This window comes from Oncorhynchus tshawytscha, linkage group LG20 (genome assembly GCF_018296145.1).
Source record: "Oncorhynchus tshawytscha isolate Ot180627B linkage group LG20, Otsh_v2.0, whole genome shotgun sequence".
Taxonomy (NCBI): domain Eukaryota; kingdom Metazoa; phylum Chordata; class Actinopteri; order Salmoniformes; family Salmonidae; genus Oncorhynchus; species Oncorhynchus tshawytscha.
The window spans coordinates 8,287,735-8,309,712 of record NC_056448.1 but is presented as its reverse complement, the minus strand read 5'-3'; the positions used below and the strand labels follow the sequence as shown (position 1 = coordinate 8,309,712).

At 44.4% G+C, this 21,978-nt stretch overlaps 1 protein-coding gene across 4 annotated transcripts; it reads right to left on the bottom strand.

Moving 5' to 3' along the window:
• Nucleotides 1-317: 317 nt before the first annotated feature.
• LOC112219642 (protein lin-54 homolog) lies at nucleotides 318-16,753 on the bottom strand. Of its 4 annotated transcripts, none has more exons than XM_024381091.2 (18): nucleotides 16,539-16,753; nucleotides 14,783-14,838; nucleotides 13,693-14,475; nucleotides 12,907-13,018; nucleotides 12,571-12,683; nucleotides 12,312-12,440; nucleotides 11,438-11,630; nucleotides 11,219-11,292; nucleotides 10,703-10,891; nucleotides 10,528-10,619; nucleotides 9,742-9,813; nucleotides 9,488-9,590; nucleotides 9,138-9,275; nucleotides 7,375-7,577; nucleotides 1,659-5,447; nucleotides 1,313-1,365; nucleotides 872-1,050; nucleotides 318-476 (listed from the first exon to the last, which is right to left on the bottom strand). In XM_024381091.2, the coding sequence occupies exons 3-15, from the start codon at nucleotides 14,440-14,442 to the stop codon at nucleotides 5,252-5,254; spliced, it is 2,364 nt and encodes a 787-aa protein (XP_024236859.1). In that variant the 5' UTR covers nucleotides 14,443-14,475; nucleotides 14,783-14,838; nucleotides 16,539-16,753; the 3' UTR covers nucleotides 318-476; nucleotides 872-1,050; nucleotides 1,313-1,365; nucleotides 1,659-5,251. The 4 variants fall into 4 exon arrangements, with proteins under 4 accessions (XP_024236859.1, XP_024236857.1, XP_024236858.1 ...); XM_024381089.2 differs by lacking the exon at nucleotides 16,539-16,753 and adding an exon at nucleotides 15,407-15,752; XM_024381090.2 differs by lacking the exon at nucleotides 14,783-14,838.
• Nucleotides 16,754-21,978: the final 5,225 nt, after the last annotated feature.

Below are 21,978 nucleotides of genomic sequence, written 5' to 3'. Positions count from 1 at the left end.
TGAAAACCCATTCCATCTTGTTGCATCAGGCAAAATGTCCAACTGCTGAATAAAGTGAGTAAATCCCCCAGTAACGTTGTAAGGGAATCTTAATTTCCTCTCATTGCACAGTATTGGGCATGCAAGCTTAGGTACTGAGCACAACTTGATGCTACCATGGTTTAGCTATTCTAGTAAAACAACCAGGTTAATCAATTTCCCTACATGCATTTCAATCGAGTTTGTGTAACCTTCACCTTCAAATGTCATTCCAAAGTTATATTTCCAAGACAGGGCTACGTGAGACATTACACACATTTCTGAAATGGTCATTCAAATTACTTTGTAGGGTTTTTCCCCAAAACATTTATTGGAATTGGACAAGGGATTGTAAATGCTTATATCAATTTGTGCTGCAATTTCACAAGGTGCCATCTTTGGAGTCAATTTCACCATGAAAAACACGAGACCTTCCGGGGCACTCTTCTTGCTGAAGCCTGGAGAAAAAAACAAACTCATGGTTAGTGTGAATAGGGATGTCCTTTGACAGACATTTTAAAACATGCCTGCATACTAAATAACAATTACAACCTGGCCATATAACTGAAACATCAGACACTACTCTCATTCAAGTTCAATAATAAAATCTCCCAGGTTTGGAAGACTAGGTCAGATTGGTAGTAATAATTAAAACAGCCTGCAGGCATATCCAGATAAAAATCAACCCTATAGGATTACCTGCATCATACTTATGCAATAAGGCAGGAGGGGGTGTGGTATATGGCCAATATACCACATGCCTGGACACAGCCCGTAGCCGTACCACGAGGTGCCTTATTGCTATTATAAACTGGTTACCAGCGTAATTAGAGCAGTAAAAATATTGGTATACCTTCTGCTATACCACAGCTGTCAGCCAATACCCACAGAGTGAGTTGTTGCACAGCACTGAAGAAATCAAGAGCCTCTCCACGGTTGCTATGACCTATGCAGGCCTCCATGTTGTATCAGGGAAAAGTACTGAACTGACCTCCTGGTCCAAGTCACATCCTTTCCACCACCCCCAGTATTCTGTTGGATCAGCACCAAAATATAAGCTTAAAATACAGCACAATCAAAGCTAGTCAAAATAATACAAATTATAGGCCAATGCACGTCCTCATATTAATGTAATAATAATAATCACTTTGGTTCATGATGTGAACAGCAGATACAGATTTGAATCATAGGACAAGGAAATGGTCTGTTGGACTCCATGAATTCTTCAAGCAATTTCAAATCACTGTTCAGAATTATAGGTTGTTTGACAAGACTTGCCTATTTGATATCTTACCATGTGTCCTGTATCAGTTTGTCATCCATCCTGCAACATTGCATCGGAAGACACTAGAAAAGGTAACAAATTGATACATTGTTACAACATTCGAGTCAGGCATAGGTCAGACCACGTGCAGACTAGACTTAAAATAATTTTAAGCTAGTTACGAGTCCTCATAGTTGTTTTTTTAAAAATGTAATCAGAGGTTCATGATGTGAACAGCAAATATTTAAAATCATCGGACAAGGAATAAGAATCTCTGATATTGATAGTCAAGACTGGCTAAAGATAACAAGCTACTAACTATCAGCATGTGTTAGCAGTAGCTAGCTATGCTATTAGAGGACTGAAGACAACTTACTGCCAGATCTGCATCAAATACCCAGTCACTGCCAGGTCTGCATCAAATACCCAGTCATCATCTCGCCAACAAATGACTAAGTCATTTCTTTATCAAAACATTCAAGATAAAAAAAAATTGCATAGATGTCACACGATTTGCTAGATTTTCGCTGTACTATTAATCAAATGAAATGAACAGACCTCGTGGTAATTTGCACACGCCTTTTATGTACACCGCAAAGCAATGTGGGAAAAACCAGAGAAAGGCAGGACTTCAGTAAGATGTCTGCTGGCAACTTCTAAAATAAATACATATTTCAAATATGGACATCTGTTATAGCGTTACAATTACAAACGTGTTAATGTATAGATTTAAATCAACATAATTTCACTGTAAAAAAAAAACTGATCTGAAATCAGAAATAGGCATATTTCAGAGATCTGACAATATCCAACAGGCTTATGCATTTGTAAAATATTAATGCAATTTAGTTTACCAATTGAGAAAGAAATTCATACTTAAATGTATAAATTTAATTTGCTTCGTACTTCGCTTACATTACAGTCAACATCTTACATACTCTTTACTGAATATAAATCTGAAAATCTGAAAATAAAGTACTTTAATTCTGTGTTATAATCATGAGGATAACGTGAGATAAATAATTCTTGAACAGAAAGATGTTTACAAGAATGGTGAAAAAAAAAGTTTTTAAAAAAGAACTTGATTTCACCTAGAAAGTAATACAGGCAATGGTCACGTAACATATACAATCAACCAACCGGAATACAGAGGAGTACTACAGAGCCATTGCACATGGTCTTTGAAACATGGAGGTGCAGATTTACACAGATCAGTTCAATATAGTCTCGAAAAAGACTAAGTTCAGTACAGACTCCCGCAGTAAAAAAAAGCCTGTTATTGCAAACATTTTGAGAAGGTCCATTGTTTTGTTTGGTGTACATTTATTAGTACCAAGTTTCATGGGTTAGGTTAAGTATCTCCTGAAATACCTAGATTTGTTAAAACTTTTCTGTTCTCCAACAGAGCACAATTTAGCAGTTTAGCTTGATTGCTATTGATTGATTAATTCTGTTAAATGTCTCACTTCGTGAGAAGACAATCTAAAAAAAATAATTCCCTAACATTCACCATCCGATTGACGTAGTGAGTTTAGCACCATCACGGGGTTCTGGTTGTGCTCCTCTATTGGAAGCCCTTTGAAAATGTCCCACTTTGTGAGATGACATCGGATACAAAGGGTGTATTCAATGAGGTGAGACAAATGTTGCAGATAGACGTAAAAGATAGATGTAAAACAGAGCATACAATTCCAATCCTCTACCTAAAATACCATTGTATCGTTTCCACACGATCCATTTCTATCTGAACGTTCTGTGACATTGCACTCTGCTGAACAGGCTGCAGAGAAATGTTTATTTTCTAGTATGAATAAAGCTATTTGGGATTCATCATGTCATTCAAACACAGACCAATTGTTGATGCTGCTGCACAGCAATTTTGCAACACTTCAGCATCTAGCAAGGTCACCCATGCAATAAACAACGTTTTCAGTGCATAGGGATGATTACAACTTTGAAAAGCATGCGTGATGGTGTATAACACGGTCTTACTCAATCTCTTATGGTGAAAAACATGACACGCACAAAGGCCCTCTGTCAAACGGCTGCTGGGAAATTATTTTCTCTTCCTCTTTTTACATTTTTTTTTTTAACACGCGTGTCTTCAATAACATTGCGGGAAAGAACAATAGACAGACAACATAGTAAAAGTCCTTCGATGCCCTGAGCAGAGTGGAGAACGTAAGGCAAAGGTATCCTGGGGGGGGAATAAGGCTACAATAACTAATAACAGTATTTGTTTTAAACACACTCAATACATATAGAAAGGGATTGGCTTTGTGAGTAGGGAAATAACGGACCCAAAAGGGTCTTAAAAACATCACTTTCTTTATTCAAAACACTACCCAAATGCTGTTGAACACACACTTGATGGGTGTCATTACAGTGCGACACACAAGAGGCCAAATCATGTGTTGCCTGGTAATCCGTGATGACTTAGTAAAGCACAAAGCTACCAAGGAACAGCTTACTGTAGCATAAAGGCACTCTGCAATGCTAAAATAGTTGCAGTGCTTCGGATATAGTGATACTATGACTAGATTAATTATCCAATCGAACAATCTACCGCTGGTTCTTGACGGTTATCCAACGTGTATGTGTGTGCGTGCGTGCTGTTCTCCATGTATTTGGAAAGAGGCAAACTGATATTCACAAAGTGGTAAAAAAAAAAAATAGGGGCACCAAGCATCCAATATTCATATATCCCTAATAAAGTGGACAACTTTCATACCCTGACAATGAATTTAGAGTACCATAAGCCATGAGCACTTAAGTAGCACAAAGAACTTGGATTTGATATTGTGAAACCTTACCCTACCTGAATGTGTCAGAAACAGTACACCCCCCCAATTGAACAACCCCCCCATACCAAAATACATACTATTTAGTTGTTTAAAAATTAAAAATGGCAAATGGAATCCTAATCTGTGATAAAAGTCAAGGTGGGAATATGTTAGTTGTTCCTAGATACTTTGCAAAGCTCTGAGCACAAGCTGAAACAGAGGTTGAAGAAAATAAAGTGGGTAACGTGATATCTTGTTGGGTTACAGTAATACGCTAGTTACTGAAGAGAGATGGCCGTCATGATTAGAACCTGGGCTACTACCTGTAGAAGGCAGTCAGAATGTGACCCTTCTTTCCTCGTCTGCATCCAGAACCCTCAGAAATGATTCAAACAGAGCGAGAGGGTGAAAGAGGGACATATGCAGAGCCATAATAAGATGGAGAAAATAAATGTGATTTTAAAAAGATTTAAAAAATAAAAATCCTATGATCTAAAACACCCCCCTTCCCAAAACACAAACAAACATTTGTCTGTTCCCCCTTGCACCTTGCACCTCTTTCTCTGGCGAGTCTCTCCAACAATCCTTATTTTTTTCAGGGAGGCTGGGGGCATGGGGACAGCCCCTTCCTTCAGCCAAGGCTATGCAAAGGCTATTCCCACTAACTGTGAAGGAGAAGCACCAGCTCCAGAGAAATGCATGTCCTCCCAACACTAGATCTATGAGGGTGGGTAAACGGTGAGCAGTGCCTCAGGACTGTCCATGCCTCCTGGTGCTGGCTGGGTCTAGCTAGCTAACAATTGATGGGACTGTGCACCACTCTCCACCCTATCCAATGCTAGCACTATGGGGATGGGAGAGAAAGCACATGGGCATGGCTAGCAGTAAGTGGAGCAGACAGACAGTCCACTCCTCTCCCAATGCTTTGCCCAGAGGGTGGGCGAGAGAGACGGCGCCCATGGCCGACTCCCCTCATCTCCCAGACCCACTGCTCATCTCTGAGACTGGGCGGCTAGCTAGCCAGCCCGGGAGGCAGAGAAACCAAGGACCACTACCACTCACCAGTCCTAATGTTTAACTCTCAAGCTGGGGGAGAGAGGAGGCCACTATTCCCTTCTAGTCTCCCAGCACTAGTTTTCACTGGGCTGGGTGAGAGACATACAGACAGCGAACCCATGGACCTGGCCTAGCAGTTGATGGAGGGACAGTCAGTCTTGCCCGCTGAGCCGATGATCCTCATGAGGCAGCGTCCAAACTCCTCCAGGATCATCCTCTCTGCGGTGGCCTGGGGCTGCTGGATCAGCTCTGCCTGCTCAGCCTGCTCCAGCAGACACTCACACGTGGCCTCTGCCACCTCCTTCGTCACAAATGTAAAGGGCATCCTGGTGGAGAGAGGATGAGATCAGCCACTGTTCTACCTAAAAGATACACAGCATAGAGGGGGGAGTACAAAGCAGGATAGGCTGAAGAAGTGAGAGGGGTTGAGGCTACAGAGAATCCACCTGGAGAGGATGGGTGGAGGAGAGGGGGTGAGAAGTAGGGTTGCAAAGCTAACAGTAATTTACCAAAGTTATCAGAATAGTCTTTTCGGAAAGAGACAATCTATAGCAACAACTTTGGTAATTTATACAGGAATATTATTTACACACACACACACACACACACACACACACACACACACACACACACACCAGTCAAAGGTTTGGACACACCTACTCCTTTCATGGGTTTTTCTTTATTTTTACTATTTTATACATTGTAGAATAAATGAAATAACACATATGGAATCATGTAGTGACCACAAACGTGTTAAACATTTGGTGATTGTGGAGGTCAAGTCATCTGATGCGGCACTCCATCACTCCATCACTCTCCTTGGTCAAATAGCCCTTACACAGCCTAGATGTGCCTAGGTGTGTTTTAGGTCCTGTTGAAAAACAAATGGTAGTCCCACTAAGCACAACCAGATGGGATGGCGTATCGCTGAACGCTGTGGTAGCCATGCTGGTTAAGTGTGCCTTGAATTCTAAATAAATCACAGACCGTGTCACCAGCAAAGCACCCCCACACATCACACCACCTCCTCCATGCTTCACGGTGGGAACCACACATGCAGAGATCATCCGTTCACCTACTCTGCATATCACAAAGACACAGTGGTTGGAAGCAAACATCTCAAATTTGGACTCATCAGACCAGAGGACAGATTTCCACCGGTCTAATGTCCATTGCTCGTGTTTCTTGGCCCAAGCAAGTCTCTTGTTATTATTGGTGTCCTTTAGTAGTGGTTTCTTTGCAGCAATTCGACCATGAAGGCCTGATTCACGCAGTCTCCTCTGAACAGTTGATGTTGAGATGTGTCTGTTACTTGAACTCCGTGAAGCATTTATTTGGGCTGCAATGTCTGATGCTGGTCTCTTTAATGAACTTATCAGCAGAGGTAACTCTGTGTCTTTCTTTCCTGTGGCGGTCCTCATGAGAGCCAGTTTCATCATAGCACTTGATGGTTTTTGCGACTGCGCTTGAAGAAGCGTTCAAAGTTCTTGACATTTTCCGGATTGACTGAGCTTCATGTCTTAAAGCAATGATGGACTGTTGTTTCTCTTTGCTTATTTGAGCTGTTCTTGCCATAATATGGACTTGGTATTTTACCAAATAGGGCTATCTTCTGTATACCACCCCTACCTTGTCACAACACAACTGATTGGCTCAAATCCATTAAGGAGCAAATAAATTCCACAAATTAACAAGACACACCTGTTAAATTAAATGCATTCCAGGTGACTACCTCATGAAGCTGGTTGAGAGAATGCCAATAGTGTGCAAAGCGGTCATCAAGGCAAAGGGTGGCTACTTTGAAGAAACTCAAATATAAAATATTTTTTGATTTGTTTAACACTTTTTTGGTTACTACATGATTCCATGTGTGTTATTTCATAGTTTTGATGTCTTCACTATTATTATACAATGTAGAAAATAGTAAAAATACATTTTAAAAAAAACATGGAATGAGTAGATGTGTCCAAAGTCCTAACTGGATCTGTACGTAATTATCTTATTTCATATATTTTACATTTGATAAAATTACACATAGGGTCAGAGACTATTACAGACTACGATAGTCTGAAGTAGCAAAAAGGGCCACTAGATGTTTTTCAATAGATTACATAAAAACCTTGAAAGGAGACAAATCTGGTATTTTACTGGTAAACTTAGAAATTTTCCAGTAAAATACCCTTCCTTTGCAACCCAAGTGAGAAGCGAGAGGGTGAATCTCAGAAGGTGAGGCTGGAGAGAGTGAGTCTTTACCTCCCCCCTCCGCTGGTGATGGCCGGGGTGGTCCTTGTGAACAGGTCCGAGATCTGCGACGACAGCTTGGTCTTGGCTGCCGTCTGCTGTTGAACTCTCACCTCAGCTGCGTCGGCCAGGTGCATCAGAGTCTTCCTCTCAGGGCTCTCCTCAAAGTTCTTACAGCCAACACACTTACAGGTAGACGAGCACATGATCTTGGCCTGGCAGAGAGAGAAGAAGAAACAGCAAGGCTGAGTCTCAATGAGGTCAACCAGGGCTGGGGACGATGAGCTGAATTAGGTGTGTTACGGCTTGGTTTTACTGCTTGGCTGGAACAAAAGCCATGCGCCCACACCGACCCCTTACGGACAAGTAAGGTCTTCACTCGGGCTGTTATAGTGACCGTGTTATCACCAGTCACGAGTCGTGACCACAGTTAAATTCCATGTGACCGTTGAGTCACGATAACCAGGCTTCTCCAAGGCGCACTGATGCCGCTGATGGTCATTAGTAGCCTACCAAACTTGCTAACGGCCAGTCGCTAATGGTCTGGTACTCAGCACTCCATTATCCAGGCTGTATAATATCCGGCCCGTGATTGGGAGTCCCATAGGGCGGCGCACATTTGGCCCAGCGTCGTCCAGGTTTGGCCGGGGTAGGATGTCATTGTAAATAAGAATTTGTTCTTAACTGACTTGCTTAGTTCAATAAAGGTTCAATAAAAAAATCGAATCACTCTGACATCAATGCAATTTTTTTTTTTACAACTTTATTTAACTAGGCAAATCAGTTAAGAACAAATTCTTATTTTCAATGACGGCCTAGGAACAGTGGGTTAACTGCCTGTTCAGGGGCAGAACGACAGATTTGTACCTTGTCAGCTCAGGGGTTTGAACTTGCAACCTTCCGGTTACGAGTCCAACGCTCTAACCACTAGGCTACCCTGCCGCCCCAAATGCCATTGAATATCAAACCAAACACTTCATGAGAGCCCTGGCATTCAGAGTTTGAAAGGACCTCTGAAACAGGGTTGGAGAGCCCATAGTCTAGTGAAACATGTGATCTTATAAGCAGCCGTTGCGCAATCGTGTGTGAAAACAGAGTTTTGACTGGCCACTACTTAAAAGAGGATCCCAGCTTTCTCGTGCTGCTATTTTTATTGCCCAACTCTTAAAATTAAGCACATAAATCCGCTTTACAACCACCTGGTATATTAAAAACTTAACCTCCATTTACAGGCTACGAATTATGTTTTTTTTGTGGGCAATTCTAAATAAATAACAAATAAGAATAGATTCAATTAAGAATAGTCTGATGGGTGTGAATATTATCAAGTGCTTGTCAAATTGTGAATGAGAGACTGATGAAGTGTGTGCAGCTTGCGCAAGAAACAGAGGAGAGCGCATGCCTTTCATGCACCCCCCCCCAAAAAAACATTACAACTTTTTTAAATGTATATGTTCTAAAGGTCAGCATTGGTGGCTTGTAAGCTATGCGTGAAAGCCTGGAGATGCTAAGTACGTTTATGTTAATTAACGGTCAATTACTGTGAGACCGGCAGTTATTTGCATGACAGTTAAAGGCTGACAAAATGTCATGACCGCCACAGTTCTAGTCTTCACATCGTTTCCTACCTTTTATCTAGTGATATCAAAAGATTGGACAAGTGAAAGTAAGATAGAATAGAACAGTATAGAATACCACTTTAACTTCCACCCGTAGAAGAACAGGTGCTGGTGAGAGAGAGAGAGAGAGAGAGAGAGAGAGAGATGGAGGCCCACCTCGTAACACTCGCAGTAGTTCTTCAGACATCCCGAGCGTTTACAGTTGCAGCCTTTGCTGTGTCTGCGGTCCGACTCGCCCTCTTTACCTTTACCGATCTTCGGCTTGAATGCCTCCGGGTTACGGTCCAGACACGCCTGGAGAAAATAACACACCCCTCTTAAAACAACTCTTTACACAAGTAGTCGGTTACAACTAAATGGTTACTTTTACCACAAGACCAAATGATAACATTAATCAAGGAGTACATTCGCCATGCAAAGCTTTTCTCCACACAAAAACCAAGACAGACAAGCTGACAGAGTTGAGTCAAATCTGATTCGTCTTGTGGTGGCGGACCGTTCCTCACCTTGATGGCTTTAGCTCGCTCGGTCTCGTGTTCCAGGTTGTTGAAGCAGTTGGTACAGTTACAGCTCTGACAGAACTCCCCGTTGGCAAAGCAGTCACAGTACCTGCAGAGAGAGCAAGACCACATTGAGGTTATGCCCATCTCCATGACGTCTACACTCTAAATACAGGATTTTTCTTTTTTTTTAAAGCGGGAATTCTATTACACATGAACAGTTGAGTGGGTAAGAGCTCCCTGTAAGTTGTAGCACATACAGTTTGAGACACTGAGACTTGTTGCAGTTGCAGGGCTTCCGTGGTCTGGAGGCAGCGTCTGATGTTGATAGGCTGTGGGAGGAAGGAATACGCATACGATTAGTCAGCGCATTGAGTTTATTAACAACGTGGTCATAAAAATCTGTCGATGTGCCTTTGAGCAAGGCACTTTAAGCCCAATTTGCTCCAGGGACGCCGTACTACTGTGCCTGACCCTGTAAAACAACATTTCACTGCACCTATCCAGCGTATGTTACAACAAAACCTGAAATACAGTGAGCTCCAAAAGTATTGGGACAGTGACAAATTTGTTGTTGTTTTGCCTCTGTACTCCAGCACTTCGGATTTGAAATGATACAATGACTAAATTCTAAGTAAGACTAGAATATATTTCTAAACACTTCTACGTGAATGTTGATGCTACCATGATTACAGATAATCCTGAATAATGAAGAGTGAAAAAGTTACACACACAAATATCATACACCCCCCCACCCTAAAACAATATGCCAAACTCCCGTTATTGTAATGGTGAGAGGTTAGCATGTCTTGGGGGTATGATCATCATTATTCACTATTCATTCAGGATTATCTGCAATCATGGTAGCATCCACATTCATGTAGAAGTGTTTAGAAACATTATACTCTTATTTCCAATAAAAAGTGACTCCAAAATGGCACAATACATTATTTACCATTCATTTCTATTGGGCAAAAAAATAATAATCTGGAACACAACCAAAATAAACAGCAAATGCACCCAACAAATGTGGGTGCTGTGCTCACCCATTGAGAGGCAGTCTGGCCTGAGTCTGGATGCCTGTAGGGGTGGGGAACCCAGAGCTGCTGGCCAAAGTCACATATGCAGACTGTTGGAGCTGAAAGGGAGCGAGAGAGACGTGAGAACATGGGACACACACACGCATTTAAAATGCCTCCAACACACAACCCAGCCCTATACCTGCGTGACATAATGTGCGGGCAGCACAGTATAGCCCATGTTCCCAGACCCAGGCGCCAGCATGGTGCCCGGGGGTAGGTTGGTGAGGTTGGGCTGGATCTGGGGCAGCGGCGTGGCGGGCATGATCAACCTCTGCTGGGTCTGAGTTGTCAGCACCTGGCCCGACGACGTCAGGGGCTTGGGCACCACCTGAGAGAGGGGAAGAGGGATGAAGGTTAGTTGGGGCGGCAGGGTAGCCTAGTGGTTAGAGCATTGGACTAGTAACCGAAAGGTTGCAAGTTCAAATCCCTGAGCTGACAAGGTACAAATCTGTCGTTCTGCCCCTGAACAAGGGGCAGTCATTGGCGGTCATTGAGAATAAGAACTTGTTCTTAACTGACTTGCCTAGTTAAATAAAGGTAAAATAAAATAGTTAAATTACACTACATTAATTGAGAGTGCATGTCTGTAGCTGTTGTGGCCGAGTGAATCAATAAGGGAACAATTCCATCTGTAAGTAATGTGTGTGTGTTTCACCTGCTTCATGGTCTGTGCTGGGATGATGGGGACAGACATCCTGACTTGGGCTGTGTTGACCACCATAGGCTTGGCTGTGGAAGTAAGAGAAGTCATATGAAATACCAGCTCTATTATGGCTCTGTTTGGACCTAAAAAGACTACCCCTGCCAGTCTCTATGGATAATCAATCAATTGTAATTTTACATCAACAGATGTCTGTTGATGTCTGTCTCCTACCGGTCATGGATGAGTTGGTGCAGTGGCTGCCGGCCTGTCCCGTGCTGCTGCCCGTGGTGGCAGTAACCAGCCTGACGTAGTGGAAGCGGCTGCCGGGCACCTGGATCTGCTGCACGTTGGACGAGGTGGACAGGGGGAAGATGGTCTTAAACTGGGGGCCGCCCACCGTCACAGTCTGCACCGGCTTCATGGGCTGTGAGGAGGGGGGGGGGGAGATTGGTCAGGGTCAGCAGTAGCATGCATGATTCAAATTATCAAGGGCTTGGTGATTAACTTGGCGGCCTTGTGGTTAGAGTATTTATTTTTATTTCACCTTTAATTAACCAGGTAGGCCAGTTGAGAACAAGTTCTCATTTACAACTGCGACCTGGCCAAGATAAAGCAAAGCAGTGCGACAAAAAAAACAACACAAGAGTTACCACATAGGATAAACAAAAAGTACAGTCAATAACACAATAGAAAAACCTATATACAGTGTGTGCAAACGGAGTAAGGAGGTAAGGCGATAAATAGGCCGTAGTACCGAGTATCCGCCGTGAGATTGGAAGGTTAGGAGTACGATCCCCGGACTGAGTCATACCAAAGTTAAGATAGGAAGCGATGCGTCTCCGCTTGGCACTCAGCATTAAGAAGATGGCCCTGCGATAGATTAGTGTCCTGTCCAGGGGGAGTAATGGACAGGACACTAGGCTCATGCTCCTATGAGCAGTTCCGGAAGGCTACTTTTTGGTGATTAGTTGGCTAGTTGAATCAGGTGATCCAGTGCTTGAATAGAACAAAAAAAATGGGCAGTCCTGAGGCTGGGGTCCCAGAGGGCCAGAGAAACTGTTAGAGAGGTTAGTTTTACCTATGCAGTAGAATGGCTGGAGACTACCTTGGCTGGAGAGGTGGCTGTAGACTGTTGTACTAGTATCTGCTGTCCCAGGTGGGCCATGTTGAGCGGCAGAGACACTGACTTCTGAGGGGAGTTGGGTACCTGGGAGGCCACCGACACCATCGTCAACTGTTACACAAAAAGAAAACAGTATAGGTTTAGTCATGAAATCCAAACAGAAAATGGGGAAAACTGCAATGGGTCTCTCTCTCCCTCGCTCAAAGTGGGGTCAGAGGGATTGAGTGGCAGCGTGTCTGACTTTGCTAGGTGACTTGAGGGGGGAGATGGCAATCTTGCTGTTGGAGCTGAGGGTCTCAGAGAGAGTGATGGTCCGCGGGGGGGTCACTGGGCTGCTCGTGGACAGGACTCGACCTGGGAAGTGGGGTTGGGGGAGGGTACAGAATCACAACGATGAGGTCAGAACCAGGGATCAAAGTCTACATAGTTTTCTATGGCTCAAAGCGGCTATAACACAGTTATAACTCAGGCTGTACGTTCAATGATTACACGGCGTATCCCTGAGCGTGTGGCACATTACAAACCAAGCATTAATTCTATGAAGGGGTTAATACGACAAACACGTGACGGTGATTACCTGTAATGACATTGGATACTGATGTCTGGGCGGTCAGACCTTTGTTGTTGACAGGTTTAGTGATGATGAACTTGATTGGTCCAGCTGACGACACCTGCGTTTTCTTTGCAATCTGTTGGCAAATACATTCATTGACCTTCACTGTACGAACTACAGCAAAGAGACCTACACATGAAGCTGGCCAAATCACCAGCAAACCTTCAAAAAGGTAACCCGTGGCTAAATTCATCTCCTCACTACAAAATGTGTACACAGCTGAGCACAGACAAACAAGTCAACAAACAAGTAAACAGGTCAACAAACAAGTAAACAAATCAGGCCTCGGGCCTCTCGAGTGATGCAGCGGTCTAAGGCACTGCATCGCAATCTGTGTCACCACAGATCCTGGTCCGATCCCAGGCTGTGTCGCAGCCGGCCGCGACCCGGGAGACGGCGCACAATTGGCCCAGCGTTGTCCGGGTTAGGGGAGAGTTTGGCCGGCCGGGTTGTCCTTGTTCCATCGCGGTCTAGTAACTCCTGTGGCGGGCCGGGCGCAGTGCACGCTTGCCAGGTGTACGGTGTTTCCTCCGACACATTGGTGCGGCTGGCTTCCGGGATAAGAAAGCGTTGTGTCAAGAAGCAGAGCGGCTTGGCAGGGTCGTGTTTCGGAGGACGCACGGCTCTCAACCATCGCCTCTCCCGAGTCCGTACAGGAGTTGCTGCGATGGAACAAGACTAACTATCAATCGGATATCACGAAATTGGGGAGAAAAATGTAATAAAATTACAAAAATTATCAGGTCTCACCTGAACAGTCTTCAGCTGCTGGGCCTGCAGGGTGGATATCTGACTGGCCGAGCTGACCGCCTGCCCCACCATGACCGGCTTCATGTCTGTCCTCCCCCCTATCGTCAGCACCTTGAAATGCTGCGGGTTGGCCTTGGCTTCCCCCTGCCCTGAGCCAGGCTTGGAGCCAGTGTGGGGCAGCTGCAGCACAATAGACTGGCCTGACTTGCCTATGGCCGTCACCATGAACTTCTGGCCCCCTGGAGTGATAGTGGTGGTGCCTGGGGACCTGGTGGTGTCTGCTCCCGGGGATGAGGCCACCTTATTGAGGATGATCTGGTGGTTGGCTGAGAGCTTCTGTAAGCCCCCCGAGGTGAGACTGACCCCACCCAGGCTGGTAGTGGTTTTGGGGGTGGTGGCGGTGAGGGTGGAGGCTGTGGCGGGTCGGAGGGTAAGGGGGGAGGATGAAGCTATGGATGGGGTGAGGAGGAGCTGAGTGGCAGAGGTGGTGCTACAGAGGGTGGAGTCTGTGGTGATGGAGGTGGTCAGGGCCTGAGTCCGCTGGGTCGGAGGGGCATCCGAACACAGGCTAACGATCTCTGGGACGGCGAGAACATCTGTTTCCATGGGGATTGGTGCATCGTCGCTGGGCTGTGATTGGCCAGACGCCGCAGGGGACTCGGCGGGTGGGTCGTCATCCATGACGATGGCCTCTGTGTCCATTATCTCGTCAGGGAGGAGGATGTTCAGCTCTGGCGACACCACGTCCATGTCTCCAGGTTTACACTCAGCTCAAAACAGTCGCTGCAGGAGACAAAACAGGGAACATTAGAATGTCAGTCCAATAAGAATGTCAGTCTAAATAATTTATTAGAAGCATCAAACACCTTTTCTGGTACTTTCCTTTCGTGTCAAGGACCAGTACACAAATAAACGACAGAAATAGCTGCAGCAACTTTTGGGATAGAGTCAAAACATGCAGTTCCAAACAGAGGTTTTTAGATCCTGCTTGGTGCCAATAAGCAATTGATAGGCAACCAAGAGTAATTGCAAAAGTATTTTATATCTGGAATAAAAGTGAAATAAAGTGAGATGCCTAAAACTGAATTACCTTTTTCCAATTCCTGCATATGAACATGTGTTGATGTTGCGCACACACACACACTACTGCAACGAAAGGAGAAGGTGCAAACCCATCACTATTGATTTGAAGGATGTCATTGTCATATACAGCCCAAAACATGTACCGGTAGTGTGTGACATCAGTAAATATATTAAGATGCACAGATCTGCTATCAATAACGCAAGACTCAAGAGCAAATCCACCAAATAGTTTCAAAGACAGCGATGAATTTCATAAGAAATTAAAAAGTTGGTACACACATAGGCAATGGAACATCGAGTAACTGACGTTACAGAAATATAAAATCATAAAGTATCTATTTAAATAGCATTAGAAATGTTGGCTAGTTAAGTTAAATGCGGTAGTGTAGCCAGCCACCGAGAACACCACCACATTTGTGTTGTTTATGTAACGACATTATGACCCGAACTCTTTGATTGCAATACTACATTAAACGCTTACTTTGCAACAAAGCCCACCTGATTTCGAACGGTATAAATTAGAATTTAGCTCGCTAGCTAACTAACATGTCATCGATTGTGTGGCTAGCTAACGTAGCTAGCTTGGCTAGGCCGCTTCGGACATCCAGGAGAATAACAATCTTTGTCCTACCTCCGCCGTACTCCAAATAAGACAGATGGTACACTATACAAGTCGATAAACTACGGGGTATCGATGTTCCATCTTCTCAATTTTCTATAAGATATATGGTTGGGGGCCGATTCTTGTTTTCTCAACTAAGCAGCCTGTCAAAATCATCCATTGGTGACAGGAGCAGCACTATGAAAACGACCAGCTAGCTAGCTACGTTTCTATTTTCAGGCCGGGGTTGGATTTCGAAAGATCCGCCATTTTCACCTCGTCATCAGTTAACGAAAGAGACGAGAGGAAGATATAGCAATAGAGATGAACGCCCATGCCATGGATCTTGTTTACCAATGAAGTAATGGTGGTACCGTTTGCAATTGATCCTAACCGGGTAGTGCAACACAGTAATATTAAAATAGTACTCCCGGTTGTCACCATAACGTTACAAACCATGTGATCTATTAAATATTTACATGGTACTCTTTTACAGTCATTTGTCACAGAACAACACCCCAGAAACCTTGATATAAAAAAGGGGGGATATGACCAAGCCCGAGGCCAGCATCAGACCATTTGACAGTCGAATCCCCAGCTGCTTTCAAGCCATTTCCCCAAGCAGACAGTTGACAGACCAGGAGGGTATTTTTCCGGCTAGCCAAAATTGAATAGACAGGATAACTGCAATGGCAAGCACCCCTGCAAGCTAAGCCATAATGGCAAACTGGGCAAGCGAAATCATAAAATGAATCTCCATTTGTCAGGGTGCTGGAAGCAAGCTGCATTTGTAATATGCATTTGATGTCATTAAATATGAAATCACAAAGTTACAGTCTGAATAATCAATGTCATTCTCAAACATCAGCAAATGCAGCCATGTAACGTTGACAATAGTCACCTTTATTTGAATGAATGGTAAATAAATGTGTTATGTGCCTATGCATGTTTTCTAACTTCCTCTCGCATCTACAACAGCAGTTCTATACTAAGTTAGCTAGTTAGAATACGGTATCTTCCTATGCAGCTAGCTAGCTGTCTGCTAAATGGCCAAATGCACATAATCAGCTGTTAGCAAGCAAGCCTGGCAAGCCACCAGCTAACTCATTAGCATGTTGGCTAACATTATTTTGCCACTTTTACACAGCGAATAGATTCTTACGTGGCTTGTTTTCCCCCTGGGTGCAACACTTTTGGTGACACGAAACGTGTTAACGCACACACTCCTTCGCCGTTCCAAACAGGCGGAGCAACATCTCGATAAAACCCACAGAAACGTAGACGATTGTTCAAAATACCGCGCGTAGCACCATTTCACCCCTACCATCCCATAATAATGTCACGCCCTCCTTGACAACCACACCGCGCGTCATCGATAGCGCTACAACAAAGGAGTGCGTTCGTAAATTAACTCTGGCTATCTACTATTCCTGAGCACGCTTGTCAGAGTGTGCCAGAGCGCAGAGTAATTTATGAATTTACGAATGCGCAATACCCGTTGAATATGACGGGTTTCAGTAAAATTAGACAAAAAACGTAATTCACAGTCACCAATGATATTTTTAATTTTACCTTTATTTAACTAGAAAATTCTGTTAAGAACAAATTCTTATTTTCAATGACGGCCTAGGAACAGTGGGTTAACTGCCTGTTCAGGGGCAGAACGACAGATTTGTACCTTGTCAGCTCGGGGGTTTGAACTTGCAACCTTTTTAAGGTTCAACGCTCTAACCACTAGGCTACGCTGCCGCCCCAGCGTGTGTTCAATGTGGCGATCTAATGTGGCGATCTACTCCGATTTCAGACAACTCTCGTCTGAGTGTGCCAGAGCGCAGAATAACATGCATTTATGAACGCTGAACACCCGTTGAATATAGCCGGTCTCGGTAAACGTCGGCAAAAAATGCTAATTGTTGCCAGCAGCACAGTTACGTCACCAGCGCTCTGGATAACGTCAAAACAGCCTAACCAGCTCTGCTAGGGCTGGTAAGAAGTAGCTAGCAAGCTAGCCAACTTTGGACAGTTAGCTTGGGTGCTGGGATCACTCAGATCAACCCTACTCCTCTGCCAGAGAGTCCAGTGTGCAAAACGCTCTGAATTTAGGAATGTACAATCTTGGCAATGCTCTGAATTTATGAATGCCCAGACTGCACTCTGAGTGCACTCTGTCACTCTAAAGTGAATTTACGAACACACCCTCAGCAAGACTGCAAAGTGCACAAAAATAAAAGATTTTAGAATATAAAGGAACAATTACGTATTTGGTCACATTTTTCCGCTGATGTGACAACATGTAAATAGAGTAGTCTTAATGTAATCATTAAATCTCAAACACTGAATTCACTATACCCCCATATTTGACACTGCGGCTCTGGGACCTCTCTTCCCTGTTAGTCCTCCACGCTCTTTGTACCACACTGCTCCTGTGACAGAGATAGAGAGATGGGCCCAGGGCCGGCCCACTCATAAGGCAGGTTTAGGCGGCCGCCTATGGTCAGCAGATTGACGAGGATGGATTTTCTGAGCTAAGTTGACCAAAACGCACATCCAACAACACATAAAACCTTACAATTCTGCCCCAAACCAATGAGAATTTCTTTCAACCAGTGGCATATGGGCTTTTCAGGTGAGCTCTGATGACGTCCTGTGACATCATCAGGTTTCAAAGATGTTTCTAGAGACAATATCTCTCTCATCATCACTCAATACCTAGGTTTACCTCCACTGTGTTCACATCCTACCACACCTTTGTCTGTACATTATACCTTGAAGCTATTTTTTCACCCCCAGAAACCTCCTTTTACTCTCTGTTCCGGACGTTCTAAACAACCCATTCTCATTGCTTTTAGCCGTATCCTTATCCTACTCCTCCTATGTTCCTCTGGTGATATATAGGTGAATCCAGGCCCTGCAGTGCCCAGCTCCACTCCTATTCCCCAGGCGCTCTCTTTTGATGACTTCTGTAACCGTAATAGCCTTGGTTTCATGCATGTTAACATTAGAAGCCTCCTCCCTAAACTTGTTTTATTCACTGCTTTAGCACACTCTGCCAACCCGGATGTTCTAACATTGTCTGAATCCTGGCCAAAAATTCTGAAATCTCCATTCCGAACTACAACATTTTCAGACAAGATAGAACGGCCAAAGGGGGCAATGTTGCAAGCTACTGCAGAGATAGCCTGCAGAGTTCTGTCCTACTATCCAGGTCTGTACCCAAACAATTTGAACTTCTACTTTTAAAAATCCACCTCTCTAAAAACAAGTCTCTCACTGTTGCCACCTGCTATAGACCACCCTCTGCCCCCAGCTGTGCTCTGGACACCATATGTGAACTGATTGCCCCCATCTATCTTCAGAGCTCGTGCTGCTAGGCAACCTAAACTGGAACATGCTTAACACCCCAGCCATCCTACAATCTAAGCTTGATGCCCTCAATCTCACACAAATTATCAATGAACCTACCAGGTACCACCCCAAAGCCGTAAACACGGGCACCCTCATAGATATCATCCTAACCAACTTGCCCTCTAAATACACCTCTGCTGTTTTCAACCAAGATCTCAGCAATCACTGCCTCATTGCCTGCATCCGTAATGGGTCAGCGGTCAAACGACCTCCACTCATCACTGTCAAATGCTCCCTGAAACACTTCAGCGAGCAGGCCTTTCTAATCGACCTGGCCGGGGTATCCTGGAAGGACATTGACCTCATCCCGTCAGTAGAGGATGCCTGGTTCTTTTTTTCAAATGCCTTCCTCACCATCTTAAATAAGCATACCCCATTCAAGAGATTTAGAACCAGGAACAGGTATAGCCCCTGGTTTTCTCCAGACCTGACTGCCCTTAACCAACACAAAAACATCCTATGGCGTTCTGCATTAGCATCAAACAGCCCCTGTGATATGCAACTTTTCAGGGAAGCTAGAAACCAATACACACAGGCAGTTAGAAAAGCCAAGGCTAGCTTTTTCAAGCAGACGTTTGCTTCCTGCAACACAAACTCAAAAAAGTTCTGGGACACTGTAAAGTCCTTGGAAAATAAGAACACCTCCTCCCAGCTGCCCACTGCACTGAGGATAGGAAACACTGTCACTACCGATAAATCCACTATAATTGAGAATTTCAATAAGCATTTTTCTACGGCTGGCCATGCTTTCCACCTGGCTACCCCTACCTAACAGCACTGCACCCCCCACAGCAACTCGCCCAAGCCTTCCCCATTTCTCTTTCTCCCAAATCCAGTCAGCTGATGTTCTGAAAGAGCTGTAAAATCTGGACCCCTACAAATCAGCCGGGCTAGACAATCTGGACCCTTTCTTTCTAAAATTATCTGCCGAAATTGTCGCAACCCCTATTACCAGCCTGTTCAACCTCTCTTTCGTGTCATCTGAGTTTCCCAAAAATTGGAAAGCAGCTGCGGTCATCCCCCTCTTCAAAGGGGGGGACACTCTTGAAACAAACTGCTACAGACCTATATCTATCCTACCATGCCTTTCTAAGGTCTTCGAAAGCCAAGTCAACAAACAGATTACCGACCATTTCGAATCCCACCATACCTTCTCCGCTATGCAAACTGGTTTCAGAGCTGGTCATGGGTGCGCCTCAGCCACGCTCAAGGTCCTAAACGATATCTTATAACCGCCATCGATAAGAAATAATACTGTGCAGCTGTATTCAGTGACCTGGCCAAGGCTTTCAACTCTGTCAATCACCACATCCTCATCGGCAGACTCGATAGCCTTGGTTTCTCAAATGATTGCCTCGCCTGGTTCACCAACTATTTCTCTAATAGAGTTCAGTGTGTCAAATCAGAGGGTCTGTTGTCCGGGCCTTCTGGCAGTCTCTATGGGGGTGCCACAGGGTTAAATTCTTGGACCGACTCTCTTCTCTGTATACATCAATGGGGTCGCTCTTGCTGCTGGTGAGTCTCTGATCCACCTCTACGCAGACGACACCATTCTGTATACTTCTGGCCCTTCTTTGGACTCTGTGTTAACAACCCTCCAGACGAGCTTCAATGCCATACAACTCTCCTTCTGTGGCCTCCAATTGCTCTTAAATACAAGTAAAACTAAATGCATGCTCTTCAACTGATCGCTGCCTGCACCTGCCCGCCCATCCAACATCACTACTCTGGACGGTTCTGTCTTAGAATATGTGGACAACTACGAATACCTAGGTGTCTGGTTGGACTGTAAACTCTCCTTCCAGACCCACATCAAACATCTCCAATCCAAAGTTAAATCTAGAATTGGCTTCCTATTTCGCAACAAAGCCTCCTTCACTCATGCTGCCAAACATACCCTTGTAAAACTGACCATCCTACCGATCCTCGACTTCGGCAACGTCATTTACAAAATAGCCTCCAATACCCTACTCAACAAATTGGATGCGGTCTATCACAGTGCCATCCGTTTTATCACCAAAGCCCCATATACTACCCACCACTGCGACCTGTACGCTCTCGTTGGCTGGCCCTCGCTTCATACTCGTCGCCAAACCCACTGGCTCCAGGTCATCTACAAGACCCTGCTACCGGCATTTTTTTGCCTTTACCTCCCTTATCTGCATGCATCACCTCATTTGCTCACATTATATATAATTTTTCTACTGTATTGATGACTGTATGTTTGTTTTACTCCATGTGTAACTCTGTGTTGTTGTTCGTGTCGAACTGCTTTGCTTTATCTTGGCCGGGTCGTAATTGTAAATGAGAACTTGTTCTCAACTTGCCTACCTCATTTGCTCACATTATATATAATTTTTCTACTGTATTGATGACTGTATGTTTGTTTTACTCCATGTGTAACTCTGTGTTGTTGTTCGTGTCGAACTGCTTTGCTTTATCTTGGCCGGGTCGTAATTGTAAATGAGAACTTGTTCTCAACTTGCCTACCTGGTTAAATAAAGGTGAAATAAAATAAATAAATAAGCCGTACCTAATTTAAAGACAGAGACACAAAAATATTTAGCACGTCTATTCCCAGCGCGCCTCTCCAAGGTGCTGTTGGAGAGATGCATCGCTGCAACGATCCGAGACCAAATTGGATCGTACAATTGGTCCCGTTGTCTGGGTTAGGGGAGGGTTTGACCGGCAGGGATGTCCTTGCCCCATCGCGCACTAGCGACTCCTGTGGCAGGCCGGGCGCAGTGCATGCTGACACGGTCGCCCGGCTGCACAGTGATTCCTCTGACACATTGGTGCGGCTGGCTTCCGGGTTAAGTGGGCATTATGTCAAGAAGCAGTGCAGCTTGGTTCGGTTATGTTTCGGAGGACGCATGGCTCTCAACCTTCACCTCTCCCAAGTCCGTTGCAGCAATGAGATAAGACTGTAACTACCAATTGGATACCACGAAATTGGGGAGAAAACAGGGTTTAAAAAAAAAAAAAAAAATTAAATGTAAAAATTAAAAAGATTTTGTCAGGCTTGGACTTGATTTGACCCAAACAATTACGTCTTTTCAACTTTCATTCAGAACCGAAAATGATCCTGATTTCAAGGTCCGGAGAATACGCATTTTCAACATCCGGAATATACTTTTTATCAACTTTCATTCAGAACCTAAATTGAACTTAACTTCAACGAGTGGCGGTCGCATATG